General features: G+C 43.0%; 1 protein-coding gene across 3 annotated transcripts in view; it reads left to right on the forward strand.

Moving 5' to 3' along the window:
- Positions 1 to 16,273, forward strand: part of AKAP13 (A-kinase anchoring protein 13) — a 759,080-nt gene that overhangs the window by 506,186 nt on the left and 236,621 nt on the right. For 2 of the 3 annotated variants that reach the window (XM_078683158.1, XM_078683159.1), the window contains 3 exons: positions 1,147 to 1,210; positions 2,106 to 2,241; positions 2,604 to 2,722. In XM_078683158.1, coding sequence (XP_078539284.1) covers positions 1,147 to 1,210; positions 2,106 to 2,241; positions 2,604 to 2,722 — 319 coding nt within the window. The remainder of the gene's footprint in view (positions 1 to 1,146; positions 1,211 to 2,105; positions 2,242 to 2,603; positions 2,723 to 16,273) is intronic. The other variant, XM_078683160.1, reaches the window with a different exon arrangement.

Below are 16,273 nucleotides of genomic sequence, written 5' to 3' on the forward strand. Positions count from 1 at the left end.
GGATCACCTTCAAACTCCTCATCCACGCACACAAAGCACTACACAACACTGGACCTACATACCTCAACAACCGACTCAGCTTCCACACCCCCACCGGAAGCCTCCGCTCAGCCAACCTCGCCCTCGCCACAGTTCCTCGTATCCGGAAAACCACCGCCGGCGGCAAATCCTTCTCCTATCTCGCCACCAAGACCTGGAACGCTCTCCCTACCAGCCTACGACAGACTCAGGACCTGCCGGCCTTCAGAAGACTTCTCAAGACCTGGCTCTTCGATCAGTAGCGCCCCACCCCCAGCGCCTTGAGACCCTCACGGGTATGTAGCGCACTTTAGAAATGCAGTGATTGATTGAACTATGAGAAATACTAAGACCTGGTAATACAACCTAATTATCGTGTGGAGAAAATTTGATAACGTCATTGAGCACTGATTGTCAGAGGCTGTACAAAGATCAAAAGGAATGTAATTGTATGGTCCTTATTGTCCCAGCCTCATAGATATCACAGGTTACTGTGCATAATGGCTATTCAGTCATGTGTAGCAAGTAAAAACAAATTGGGAAGCATATACTTTTCACGCATGGATGTGAACTGTTGGAGCTATTTAGTGGTCAGCTATGCTTCATTTTTAACAAAAAGTCCTTTGCGATAAAGCCAATATGCAGGAATACTACAGGTAAAATTAATTATTAATTACAACATATTTTTTTTTTGAGGGGGACAAGATTGCTAGGATTCTCTTTTACCACTCACCTTCAACCTCCAATCCTTTTGTTTTTTAAACCTTCAACACTTTTGGATCGCTTGCCCATCAGCAAATTTCTTATTCTACCCATCTTCTGGCTTCTTGTTGCTTGTAGAGTTGGAGTACCTTCAGATTGTTTCTGCAGGTTTGAACTTTTTATTTTAACAGTTGAGTCTTCAGAAATTCAGTTGTGGATCTCTTTTAAACTGACTGATAATACATCCTGGTCTTCACATTACACACATATTAACTCCATTAGTGTCCGCTCATATTGGTCACTTCATGAGAGAGGTGTTTAAGCAAAGTCCAGCATATTGGATATGTAGCGGTATAACACAGTTACTTGAGTTTCTTGACTGTGCTCAATGCATTACTTATTATTTCATTACTTCATTTCTTTTAGCAGCAAAAACTACCTCAAGCACATGATACTTCTTCATTACCCACAGTTGTCATGAGAAACAAGAGTGAGTATTCCTATTGCATTATGAATTTTGTTAAAGCGCTCACGCGACTGAAAATATAACTGTATGTTTATGTTTAATGTTAACCAGTAATTTGCAAATTGGGCTTAATTTCAACAATATAGTTTGTTAAAACCATCTCCCATGTAGTCTTCCTAGTTATCTATTGATTGATTTGTGATGTTCACTTCCTTCCCATATTTTTCTATTTTTCCTTTTCACCAACACTTCCACCCTATTGCACTAGTTGTCACGTCTTTCTAATTCACTCACTATTCAAATTTTCTCACCTTATTTTTGTCCCTTTCTCATCACTGTTTTTTCCTTCCCAACTAATTACACCTAAACCTTTATCTACTTTCAACCTAACCAGTGTTTCCTCTCTCTCTCCATCATTCCGTTCTTGAAACTCAATTGCATCGCCACAGGCTGCCATGGAAATAGTTTTTAACCCATAGGGCATAATCTGGACTCCAGCCACTAATCCATAGGAGGTGATGCCATCAAATTCTGCATGACGGGGCATCATTTTTCACTACTCCACTGCTAGATCCAATGAATTCCTAGCATTTTGAGGCCTTTTCTTGCTCTGTCCCCTATACCAAGTGTAAACCATAATTGTTTAACTGGGAGATTAGTAATCTTCAAAATTTATGGTCACAGTCTCTTGACCTGAATTTGGGCTAATGTTTTCACAGACTGTGGCGTGGAGGCTTTTCTACATGTGGGTAAGGGCATTAAGTGGTGATCTTAAACTTCTATTATTTGGAAAATGCATGTTTTATTTGAAACATATAATTTGTTTAAAGGGTGTTTGGCACTGGGTATGTGTTGTGAAGGAAACTAATTTGTATTTTTTTATGATTAATTTCTCCATCTAACTTTATAAATATTGTAGACTCTCAAACGAAGGAACGTCCTCGATCTGCTATAGTGGTGCCTGATGAAAACACCTTTGCTTTGACGTTTAGCAATAAGCGACCTCTGACAAGCTTATCCCTTTCAAAGAGTGTCTCCATTCAAAACATTGCAGGGTAAGCGTTAATCTTGTTATATAAATGGAACCATTGTTGCATGCAAAGAATCTCACTTTTCTTGCAAAAGTCATGAAGATTGGGATTTGTTAATATCTGTAAAATTAGCATGTGGCAGTCTCTCACCTCCAGTTCAATCTTTCCTTACTTATACATTTTCCTGGTGTTTGAACTTTATTTCTAATGACAATCATGTAGACATAATTAAAAATCTAAGACCCTAAATTTGAATTCAAAGACATACCTGACCCACACAAAAAATAAAATCAGATCTCCTGCAAAATATGAGATGTGTATGTGTTTAAGTGAAACAGTTAGCTTGATATGATCTATACTAAAGGTGTTCGTGTCATTCCTTTTAGTGCTGGAAATGATGAAAACCATCTGAATACCATTAAATATTTATCACGTTCCACGGACTCATTGAACAAAATGAACAATACCAAGGTTACTGAATCAATGGAGTCACTAAATGATGAAGGTAAGAAAACTGTATCATTTACGCACTGTGAAGTGGGGAGAAATAAAGATTCAATAACCAACAAAACAAAACAGCTGTCCTGAACATTCACTTGATCACTGATAAACGATGACGACGAGTTCATGACTTAAATTTTGTGAGTGTTTAGTCATTAGTTTGAAGTATTAGTTTAGGTAATGTCCACTGAGTTTAAGATTACTGTGAGTGCTTGCCATGGTGATTAATTTGTTTTATATTCTTCCTCTTCACCAACTGGCAGGGACTCACCAAGTTGAGAGCCTGCGAAATCAGCTTCACTGTCACTTGAAGGCGAGAGTTTCCAGAGGTTCTCTTCCAGAGAATCCTCATCAATAGATCTAAGTATTAGAATATTCCCGCCTACATGTGGGGACCCCGGAGCATATATCAAATATATAATATATACATATGCATAGCATAAAAACATGTACGTAGTACTTTAAACAAATATATATATATATATATATGAATAAATATTTTTACAAAAATATATGCAGCCTATGTTAAGGGCTAAAATGGCCCTATGTACATTGAATTTCCCTTTAGTATACCTCTAACCAGACCTAAGCATTTCTGTAGATCATTAAGAGAGAGCATAAGGTTAAAACACACATCCTTTATTGAAGAGAAAACTGGAAGGAAATACAAAAAGCATGATTAGCAATAGGCTGCATTAAAAGCATAACAAGTGAATTCTGGCACTGTGCCTTTAAGACCTCCAGGACCTCCTTTATCACATCATGCCCTGAAGGTGACAGTTAGGTCAGTTCCTTTTTTCCAGCTCCTTCCGTGAGAATCCTGAAGCATTGAGCTGTCTCAGTTTTTTTACAGAAATTGTTTCCAAAGATAATTTATTTTTACTTCATTCGATGTCTTTTTACAGGAATTTACTTTTTTTCCTATCATAAAATACCTCCGCTTTTTGTCAAGCGCCCTGCCAAAAATCTACCTGAGTCTTGCTACCATTGCCAGAAACTCTCTAAAAGAACCTTAGGAGAGAGAGAGAAGATGCGTCTTCATGGGCTTCAGGAGAGGAAAAAGGAGGACTTCCTCCAAGGCTACCTTTCCTCACCAGACTTCATCAAGAGGCAGATCTCTGCTCAGACGTGAAATAAAACAAGATGTACTTCCAGCGCTAGAAAAATACTGTTTGTTCTCCGTCAGCGTCAGGATCTACGTCGGAGGTGCCTGCAATGCAGAAACTGCCACATCAGACGTCGAGAGATTCAACACCAAGTAAGTCTCCATCAACCTCGATACACAAGTCGTCAAAGACCATGGCATCAAGAGAAGTACACCGCTTGACCTCCACACAAGAGAAGTTTCCTATGATGACCAGTGTTCACCGGTTGACGTTGAGGCATCTGTTAGTCACCCCTTTGACGGCCTTCCATCATCATTCGACTTCAAACCATAGTACGACGAAGACTCTATTGGTGGCTTCCCTTTGCTGTTCGACGTCAATCATGTTTACATAAGACAGTCTCCGTCAGTGACAGCCAGGCGCGCTCAACGTTGAGGCAGAGGTCTCCATCGCTGGCAACCAGGCGCCACTTGCCACCGAGGCGCACTTCTTCGTCGGTGGTATCCAGATGCCAATTGATGTCGAAACGACCACCTTCTAGGCACTCTGTCAACATCAGTGATACGCCTGTCGAAATAGAGGCCGCACTCCTCACCTAAGCAATTTGCCCAGTCCACCAGGCCACCATCGACGACAGCACCTCTTTGCTCGAAGTGAAGGCAGCATTCTTTTGCTGGCAGGTTTACACAACATGAAAGGGGGGTCAACTACATCTTCAGGAGCTTCTTCCCGCTGCCCTGCATGGGGACGAACGACTCCCAAACAACCATAAGCTCAGCAGATGCCTGTTCATCTTTCTCCACGTTGGCTGAAGTGTCCGCTACTGGGCAGTGCCACAGAGTCTGGATTCCAATACTCACAGACCTCTTCACCTTCGAGATCTCGTAGAACACAGTCACCAAAGCTCCCCCGAAGACTCCTCTAACCGACTTAGCGGAGGCCAGCGTTACAAGGTCCCCAGCGAGATCCAGGGTACCTAGAGAGACAACTCCTCGCCATAGAACATGGTCACACATAGGGCTTAGTCTTACAGGTCTGAAGCCAGAGGCACGCTAACGCATCCCAAATCTTCCTTTCACCAGTAATTCCTTGTTTGCCTCCCACACGGATGATGAGATGTCAAAAATGAAAACAGAATTGGATACACCTGCAAGGAGATCTCGAAGGTCTCGCTCATGCCAACGAGCCCCTAGATCTCCTAAATGGTCTACATCCATCAGATCATCAAAGAGTACTACTCACCGACTCTTACGGGCACTCCACTAGTGAGAGTATCCCCAACAGATGACCTAAATTCATTCAATGAAGTGTTGGTGAGAGGAACTGCCAATCTGAACACATATTCCAGCACCCACAACAACCTCATCTGTCACTTTCGAGACCTTGCTTCATAGGTCCTCCCCAAGACCATTGCTACCCTTGGTTCCTTGTCTGCTCCAGCTTGTCATAGATATTTTCCTTACCCCGGCCTCCTTTCAAGTGTCTCCTGAAATAATTTTAAAGAAGTACAAGGCTCAGGATCAGGAATCTTTATTTCTAAGAACCGACCAACCCCCCAACAGACTCGGTTATTATAGCTGCCGCTAAAAAAACGGACTCCATTGTGGCTTCATCATCCGTCCCGCCGGACAAGGACAGCAAGCAAATAAATTTGTTGGGCAAAAAAATCTGTGCCACCTCTAACTTTCATATGAAGGTATTTTGCGCACAAACTTAACTAGGGCGCTACAATAGAGCTCTATGGGACTCTTTGACCAGAAAAGCTCCCTAGGGAAGATAGACAGGACGTTGAAGAGATCCTGGAAGGAGGAGGTCTGGTTGTTAAGCACATAATTAGTGTGGTGGCAAATGGTTCTTACCTTGCAGCGCACGGTTATTCCCATGGTATATGTGCCGATGTTCTCCATGGCTTTGTCTTACAGGTCTGACCAGAGGCACGGTAACGCATTCCAAATCTTCCTTTCACCTGTAATTCCTTGTTTGGCTCCCACGCGGACGATGATATATTAAAAATGAAAACAGAATTGGATACACTCAAGGCCGTCAGCCTAGATAAATGGGAGGACTTTCCCTGATGGTACAGGCCTTATGACAGACATCCTTACCATCAGAGGGTTCAAACCCCTCACTAGGTCCAACAACAAGAAGCCAGGTCTCACTACCCCACAGGTCAATGCGTGGACGAAGAGCTAATAGACCACAACCAGCTTCCTCCAAGACACCAGGAAAGCAATGAGGTGCCGCTTTCCCAGTCACTGTTATGCACTCAGGTGGGGGGGGAGTATCAACGAACATACGAAACGAGGGGCGCAACATCAACAGCATCAACTGGGTGCTGAATACTGTAGAGAATGGGTACGCACTGCATTTCAAATCCCCAACTCGGTAAGTTCCACTATTAAAAACCTCTTGCCATTAGCAAAGGCTTCTACAAAACGAAGTCCTAAATCTACTTCGAAAATAGGCCATAGAGGTGGTTCCCTTCTAAAAGAGAGGAGGGGGAGTGTATTCTTTGTATTTCCTAGTAAGGAAAAAAGGCCCCAACAGAGAATTCAGATCCATTCTGGACATACGCTTCCTAAACAAATACATCAGAAAGGAGACATTCAGAATTTTTTCTCTCCTCCTGCTATACCCCCAATTGTATCAGGGAGTATATCTGGTGGATATGTGTTCCATCGTCCTTCAGGGTGCCTAATTCCACATCCCATTCGCCAGGAAGAAACAGAAGTTTCTACGGTTCAGAGTGGCATCTAAACATCACCAGTACAACGTGGTGCTGTTCAGCCTGAAATCAGCTCTGTGCACATTCTCCAAGTGGATGGCCATCATAGCAGCTTTCTTATGAAATAAAAGCATATTTGTCTACCCCTACCTAGGTGGCTGTCTAGGAAAAGCTCCTCTCCAGATCAAGGAAGGAAACATTATGATTTTTCTATCGAGACCCTCCAGTCCTTAGGTCTCCAAGTCAATACCGAGAAATCCATCTAGATTCCTACTCAAATACCTAGGTGCGACCCTGGACACAAAAATTGCGAAACGGTATCCTTCTTAGGAGAAATTATGGCCTATTGCACAGAAATGTTACAACCTCTTACACACGCCTCAGTCAGACAGATGGCTTTGCTACTGGGGTCAATGTCCTCATGCATATTCCTAGTCCACAATGCCAGACTGCACATGAGGCTGCTCCAACAGAATCTGGAGGATCAATGGAACCAATGCACAGACCATTGTGACAACAGTCTCACTTGGTCACAAGCGGTGAAGAGTTCACCACCATGGTGGTCTCAATGGAAAAATCTACTCATTGGTGTCCTGTTTGACCAGGACACTCCGACGAAATTCCTCACAACAGATGTGTGTCTCCATGGCTGTGAGGCTCACATGGGTCCCCTGCAGACACAGGGCCTGTGGTCCAATAAGGAGCAGTTATACCAAATCAGCATGCTAGAGCTGCGATCTGTCCATTTAGCCCACGATGTGAACAAGTAAGGGGGCACGCTCTCTCGCCCCCTAACCCTGGAAGCACAGGCTATTTGGAATTGGCTTATAGCGAGGAAGCTGATGTTCTCTCTGATTCATCTGCCAGGATTCCACAAGCAGACTCCCTCAGCCGAAACTTCACAGAAACACATGACATGGATTCTGCACGACAACGTCATGCAGACGAAGGCTCCAAAAAATGCCTAGACTTCACATCCAGATTCTACCCACCAGGAACAAAGGGGAGTGCCATTTTGATCTGGTTTGGGACATTTCTGTACACGTTTCCTCCAATTCCCCTAATGCCAACAGTCATCAACAAGATATACCGAACCAGGACCAGAAGGTTCCTAATAGCTCCAGAACTAACGTAATAGTGGTGGTATGCTTATCAACTCCACCTGTCCGAAAGACCACAGAGGAGGCTGCCCTGGAGACCGGATCTCCTCTACAAGCTCGGAGGGAAGATTTTCCACCCCAACCTTCTCTCGCTGAGCTTGACAGCATGTGTCAAAGTTCTGCAGTATTGACATGAAGACCTTTTGCAGTAGTGTATGGGCATTCTTCCGGAGTCCAGGAGGCCCTCAACCAGACGATTTTACGCTTTTAAGTGAAAGATATTCTACGTGTGGTGTATTCCGAATGATTTCCATTGTATTTCAGGGCAGGGGGATGTAATATTAGCTTACCTTCTCCATTTACAAATTCCTGCCTGCAATTCTCATCCATTCAGGTACATCTTTTGCAGCCGTAACTGCTTACAGAAAGTCCCCTACACAAAGGTCATTCTTCCATATTTCTGTAGTGAAAGATTTCTTAGAGGTATTAAAGAAGGAGTTCCCACCAGTACGATCTCCTTCTCCGCCTTGGGAACTGATTGTGGGTCTTTCAAAGCTCATGGGGCCACCGTTCGAGCCCATACATAAGGCATCCCTACAACACCTTACCTGAAAAGCTGCTTTTCTGGTAGCTATCACTTCGGCACGCAGGGTGAGCGAGATTCAAGCTCTCTGCACCAAAGAGCCTTAACCAGTGTTCCATGCTTGCAGGGTATTGTTGAGGACTGACCTGGTTTCCTTCCCAAAGTAGTGTCTGATTTCCATATTAACCAGAGGATTTCTCTCCCTACTTTCTTTCCAAACCCTTCCACAATAGTAGAAAGAGCGTTACACACCTTAGATCTCAAAAGAGATTTGAAATTATATTTGGACAGGACCAAAACCATCAGACAATTTGACCATCTGTTTGTTAATTATGGTCCTATCAGGACAGGTCTCTCATCCCTTAAATAGTTCATCTCTAGGTGGATAGTTTCTTGTATCCTGTTCACTTATCAGTTAGCCAACAGACAGTTACTTGCTAGACTCAAAGCTCACTCTACAAGGAGCAAGGCAGCAACCGCAGCCCTTCTAAGGTTTATCTCAATCTCTGAAATATGCAAAGCTGCTACATTGAGATTAGTGCATACTTTTACAAGGTATTACTTTCTAGATTCAGACACTAAGGCAGACACCCAATTAGGGTAGGCCCCCTTATAAAATCTTTTTCAGTGATGATGACTACTGCATTTATTTTTCATGACTCTGCTGCAGGGGTATGGGATGGGCCTGCAATTCTATTCTAATACTTATGACTATTGATGAGGATCTCCTGGAAAAGAAGGATTATTTTCTTGCCTGTAATCCTAGTTCTTTTCCAGAGGAATCCTCTTTAAAGTCAGAAGTATCCTGCACACCTCCCCGGATGAGATTTGCATACAGCAGTTCCTACAGGTCAATGTATTCTGTCGAGTCATGTCACTGTAAAAAAAGAACTGACCTAACTGTCACCTTAGAAGCATGATGGGATATAGGATGTCCTGGATGTCTTAAATGCCTGGTGCCAGAATTAACAAGTTATGCTTTTAATGCAGCCTATTAGCTAACAATGCCTTTCACATTTCTTTGCAATTTTCTCTTCAATAAAGGCTGTGTTTTTAAACCTTATGCTCTCTCTTTCTGCTCGAGTCTGCTGTGAGGTTTATTAGAGGAAGATTCAATGTACGCAAGACATTTTTAGCCCTTAACATAGGGTGCATAGATATATATATAACAAGCATTTGCAATGCAACAGGTCTCACATTTGTGAGAGTTTAAGCTATTGGCATTTTAAATGCCAATGCTTTTTATTTATTTGTTTTTATAAATAACAAATAAATGAAAGGCATTGTGATTTACAATTCCAATGGCTTAAACTCTTGTAAATGGAAGACCTATTTCATTTCAAAGAAGCGTCAAACATTGTCCCGGGCTGCTTAGAAAGTAAAAGCGCACATGGCACGCTGAATGTTGCAGGAAAGCATGTGGTGCCTGCAGTAGGAGAAACTCATTAAAGAAAAATAGTGCTTACAGACTAAATAAGACCTACGTGTCGGCTGCCTGTTATCAATATAAGCAGGAACCCAGCAAGTACAATCTAAATAATTTTAAAACAAAAACTGAAAGTCAACATGGTCTCCATCCCCCCCAAAAGCCTTTGGAAGACTCCTTATGTAGATATAATAGCATTTTCTAGAATGCCCTGCAGAGTGTTTCTGAATAACCTGAAAAAGGAAATCGTCTGCATTCTGATACCTGTAAATGTGACACCTTATTGAAACTTGTTCCTTTTAACAATATTTTTGTAAATGTATCCAATGCAAGGGTTAGTCTGACCTAATTAAATCTTCGACCTTAATCTCTCACTAAAAAAGAAAGACTAAGCTAACATGCATCCTTTGTTTTGTTTACAAACTGATCTCACTATTAACCCCTTCGCTCCAGGCGTTGGCCAACGGCCGTCGCGAGCACTACCTCGATAGTGCTGCACAGGTCCGTTGGCCGGCGCGCCCCGCCCACTCGAGGGGTTGGCCTAACGGCTAAGGCGCTCGACCTCGGACCTGGGGATCTGGGTTCGAGTCTCGGTAACGACGCTAAAAACCCCCTGTGATTCTGGGCAAATCACTTAATCTCCCCGTGCCTAAAAAAAAAAATGAAAGTGTGTCCTCATGTAACGTAACTGGTGCTATGTAAAGCGCTCTGATAACTGATTCGGTTAGGTTCTAGTTCGCGCTATATAAAACTCTGCAAACAAAGAAAGAAAAAGAAAGAAAGAAAAAGAAAAGAAACCGCTGAGGCGCAGCGGTATTCGCGCCGCAGTTAAGAACTAGGGCAGCATAGCATGTTTACATACCCTGACTTCTCTCGGTGGACCGTGGATGGCTAGCAGTGCCTGCACAATATCTGAGGTCCTTCTCCCGCCTGAAGCAGGCACAAAATCAAGACAGGTATACAGATACACTGACATAAAACATGCATACAGGAACAGTGGAAACCCAGGCTCATGTGCATTAGAGGTGCATACGGATGCACATATTTAAAACATGCAACACACACACAAACCAGACATGAGTTTAGAGGCACGCTCATAGGCCATGTGTACAAACAGTGGTCAAAGTGGGGGGAAAAAAGTAGGGGAACTGTTGGCAGAGACTCCGATGGCGGGGATAGCACAAGGATTGGATCAGTGAGTGGAGTCAAAGGTGTGGCCAGAATGTGCCAAACATCCCAATTTTTAGTATTTGTTTGCCATTTCATGGACCAGTCACAGCTTATTGTGTTATTTAATTCAACTAATGGATACACTCGATTATTTAAGGTTTAATAGGAGTTATTGGCATTTAAATACATTCACAAAGTGGGATACATTTCCAATCACACAATGTCCCAAATACACTTAAAAGTGGAATCACAAGCCATTTGTCTCCAAGCCATGCAGTTTCTCTCCTTAGCACTTCTCCTCCCTTCTTCCACAAGAGCAGTTCAAACATGAATGGCAAAATATCCTAGTTTGAAAATGTTTTCTATATAATTATGGCTCTGCCATATTAGCCACATAATACATCATCCACTGCATAATCTTACAGTTTTATCTAATAATTTTTGTAGCTCAAACGGATATAAAGTTGCTAAAAAACGTGACTTGAGTTTTTGCACAGTTGACTGCCCTTTGCAAAGGTTGATTATCACCTTTCTCACTGCTGCATTTGTATGTTATACTGATACTAATGAAGCAGAATCTTTGCAGAGAGAGTTAACGTGTAAAAAAAATGTCTAAATAATAAAGTATAAGAAAATATATTGCATTACGCTTCAGCCTTTTTTTTGTTGCATAATTTAGTCAACACTGCAGCATCATTTTGTCCCCCATTGCTGCATAATTCTAGTGGCTCCAGAGCAGGTAGCACATGTTAAAAGTGCTTGTGTATGAAGCAAAGAGACTGTGAAGTTTGCAAACTTAATTTGGTGTGCGTTCAAATCCTGCATTGCCGATCCCTGGTGAGTTGCAGCTACTACTGCTGAAACCAGGCCAATGGAGGTACCAATGGGAGAGGCGGATTGGCCTCCATGGCAGGGCCAGCTTTAGTGCTGGTGGCGCCCTGTGCAACAATGTTTGTTGGTGCCCCCAATGATCACCTATGCCTCGGACTCCCTCACTACCACCGTTTAACAGTCCCCCTCAAGTCTCCATAACCACACTCTTTCTCAGATGCATTTAATTTGATTTGCAGTGCCACTCATACCAGTGTACGGTGTCAGAGCACTTTACATCACACACACTACACAGCGACAATCATTTATGTGTGTAAATCACTGTATAGTGAGGCCCACGGATGCGGCTACCAGCTTTGGAGCATGCATGCAGGAGCTTGCCTCCTGGATGGATAAGAACTGCCTAAAGCTGAATGGTAGCAAGACCGATGTACTGGTGGTAGGGGGAAATGTGTCCTCTTGGACCTCGGAGTGGTGGCCGCCGAGTCTGGGTCCCACCCCCATCCCCTGCACAGAGGCAAAAAATCTGGGAATCTGGGTAGATCCTTCCCTCTCCTATGATGGTCACATCCGCCGGTTAGTGGGGAAATGTTTCGGTGTTTTAAAAATCTTACGGAAAACTTTGGATCTTCTCACTAGAGAGGCCAGACAGACGCTGATACATGCGCTCATCACATCCCGCCTTGACTATGGAAATCTATTGTATCTGGGAGCCTCGGCCAAAAACTTTGATAGGCTGCAGGCTCTTCAGAATGCGACAGCAAGGCTGGTATTGATGCGGCCCAGAAGAGCGGCGTCTAAGCCTGCCCTTGAGCTCTTGCACTGGCTTCCTGTCAGGAAACGAGTGATATTTAAGGCACTACTCACCTGTCACCGCATCCTTCATAATGTTGCTCCCTCGTACTTGGGGAATCTGATTACTAGGTATATACCTGGAAGATCTCTCAGATCATGTGGGACAGGGCAACTAGTTATCCCAAAGATAAAGAAGGCGAGAATGGGCGGCCGCTCATTCCGCCTCCTAGCAGCACACAACTGGAACAAACTACCTCTTGCTCTCAGGCTGGAAGGGTCGGAAACTAATTTTAGGAAACGACTAAAAACCTATATGTTTACGGCCTAGTCTTGCCCAGCGGGAATTGATGCTCTGTAGGCCCTCTCACCTAGCGCGGGGACACGAGATGGCGTAACCAGGCGCTTTAGAAATTTCGTTATTATTATTATAGGAAATGTTTATGTGAGTAAAATACCCAGGCAAATCCTCAATAGAGACACTAGCACATGAACAGTGGCATTAGCCCAACCATGGTTTAGAAAAAATATAATCAAAAAACGTTTTTGCACATATTTGTGTATTTTAATTTCTGTTATAAAACATGATTAAATGATAAAAAATATTGAGTACATTAATATTTATACATGATAAAATATTCCAGCATTATAGCATATGCATGGATCTAGACATACATCAGGTACATATATGTTATACAATAAAAAGATGGTTTCCTATATACGCGTTTCGACACAACTGTGTCTTCCTCAGGACTGTACCATCATATTTCTGTAAAAAATATACATACAAATATTTTATGTGCTAGTGTCTCTATTGAGGATTTGCCTGGGTATTTTACTCACATACATTCTTGCCCTGACCCAGGAAATTGATCCAAATCAGGGGGTCCTTGTTTATTTCACATAGTATTATAGGAAATGTTACATAAGACAAAGGACTACAAGGTGTAGAAGCCACATGACAACCATACTAGTAGGCAGTATAGTTCAATAACTCACTGTTCTATGTTAGGATTTTAACTTATAAACTGCAAGTAACAAAAGGATCTCTCTGACAAAAGCAGCAACCTTCTAACCTAGTTAACATTATGTGCACTTTGTGATCTGCATGGTACATGTTCTTTGCTGGAGGCACATTAGCCCTCTGTGCTACCTTTCCAGGAGTCAACCCTTTCACTAGAAAAAACTCTGATCTCTCTCTAGGTAGAACATTAATCACAAGTTATCATGACATTTTTATTGTTGCTGAAAATTGCTGGAGTCCAGGAATGAGGCAGCACTTTTTTTTTAAGCCATAATATACTTGCAAACCCTGCGCACCCACCCGATATAGGTATCCAGTGCGGTCACACCGTTCGCACCGCCCTAGCCTGCTGAAAGTTCCTGTGACCTCAGTGACAGAGTCACAGTGACTGGATCACTGTTGCTCTAGGGTGTGCTGCTTCGTAGGCCTGCCCGCATGACAGGAGATGAACTTCAGTATTGATTGTGGTGGACAAGCCTTCAAGGTTAACCCATACTTGCCACCACAAGGGTCCTCTTGTTGGTGCTAAGACATCAGGGCTTATAAGGTGTAGCAGGGCCTTCTAAGGTCTAGCATACAAATGTGCTCCTTCAGGAAAGTGGTCTGGTGGACTGGTCATTAAAGCTGAACCTTGATTCCCCAGTTACAAATTCAGCAGCGCTGGCCGTAGTGCAACATCCTCTCCTCCAATGAGCACCATACTGCCCCAGTGAGAGAAACTCGCACTGCCTTCAGCTACAACCTAATTGTGCTCCGCTATAAACACCTGGATGTGGCTGAATTCAAATTATGCACTAGACAAGAGTAATATGCTGCCTTAAAAAAAAAAACAAAGGTAAAGGGATGAGGCATAATTTTGCCCCAAACCGATTGCACGGCTACACCGCGCTGATTCAGCTACATCATATGTTTTGCACCATTTTCATCCTGTCTTGTCCATGTTGAACCATAATTTTTCAAGCTATTCCTTTTGTTAAATCTTTTCTGGAATCCACACGAAAGATATTGTGCCATTTTCAAATTTTCTCTTGTTGAGGCTGTGCCCATCCGGACCTCTTGCCAAAACATGACAGATGCAGGAGTTCGTCAAAAAGCAGCATTTATTTAAAATACCCAATGCATTTCGGGCAACACGTGCCCTTCGTCAGGGGTAACTTTAAATGACAATAAAACAAAGCAATCCACTACCATCAGACCCACAAATCAGCATGTGACTACATTACCATAAATTGCTAGAAACCCATACCACTATAGCATCTGAATTCATCCTTAATTCAAAAAAATGAACCCGTTTAGCACGCAATGTAAATGATCCCCCGCTAGTTGTATAGCTAACAAATATTCCTATTAGGCACTTTCCAGGTGACTCACAACCCTCCATTTCACCAGGCACACATCTATCCCTAACTTTTATCACTTCTTCCTGTGCCCTGGTGTTGCGATAACATTCATTCCTCATACACCCCCTCTGCATGTTGTCTCCACTCCCCGTGCTAATTAATCCAATTTCTCTGTGTCTTTAAACAATCCCCTCGGTTCGTTGTGATACTCGACCCCCCCCCATGCACACTCATAATTTCCAGACATACACACATTAACAGCACTTGGACCATTCACTCCGCTGTCATCCATTATTCAAAACAGAAAATTCCAGTGCTTAAACATACCTGCTTCTGACATTCAAACTAGTCCATCATCCTCTCCATTTCAATAAGTGTCGACGAGCCTCTAAGAACCACCCTTTTTAAACTGCAACCGCCCTTGCTCAAGCCACCTCATTGGCTAAATAGTGAGTTTTTCCCGCCATGGAAACATGAACAAATGCAGCATCATTTTCACGTTGCGGCAACTACATCCAGGTGACTCACAACCCTCCATTTCACCAGGCACACATCTATCCTTAACATTTTATCACTTCTTCCTGTGCCCTTGTGTTGCGATAACATTCATTCCTCATACACCCCCTCTGCATGTTGCGTCTCCAATCCTCGTGCTAATTAATCCAATTTCTCCGTGTCTTTAAACAATCCCCTCTGTTCATTTTGATACTCGACCCCCCCATGCAGACTCATAATTTCCAGACATACACACATTAACAGCACTTGGACCGTACACTCCGCTATCATCCATCATTCAAAACAGAAAATCCCAGTGCTTAAACATACCTGCTTCTGACATTCAAACTAGTTCATCACCCTCTCCATTTAATAAGGAAAATTCAAACACTCTTAGGGAATGCAAGATTAAGTAAAGCATGTGAACTGTAAGCAGAAACAACATGGTTACATTAACGATTTCTCACTCACTATTTTGAAATCAGTGAGTGCTTTTACCTGAAAAGATAAGGACATGACTACAGGGCCATGAAGGGAACCATTTCAATGTACATTGCTTATATCCATACAAAACGTAAGCAGTATGGACACCGATAGGAACACGGTGTGGCCAAACACCAGATGCTCTCTGTACCACACACGCAGCAGCTCTGTTGGACGAGAGCACTTCCGGTGTGCAGCACACACAAGCGAGAGGTGAATACGAAAGCCTGGGTGCGGGCTTCTCGGCCTGTGGATAGTTATGAAAGTTCCCCTCGAACACAGATTAACCTGATGAAACTGTAGTTAGGTGGTGCTGCTTCCGGAATAAACGGAATAAACGGAAGTGAAGCATCGCCTCTACAGCCAATAATAAGCCTAATAAGAAAATGGGAAGAGGCAGGAGAAATTAAGCGAGTTTCTCCCAATATAGAAATTACTTAATGCCTCGTAGAGGCAGCACATGCACTGCCCTATGCGAGA

Source organism: Lissotriton helveticus, chromosome 3_1 (genome assembly GCF_964261635.1).
Source record: "Lissotriton helveticus chromosome 3_1, aLisHel1.1, whole genome shotgun sequence".
NCBI classification, from domain to species: Eukaryota; Metazoa; Chordata; class Amphibia; order Caudata; family Salamandridae; genus Lissotriton; species Lissotriton helveticus.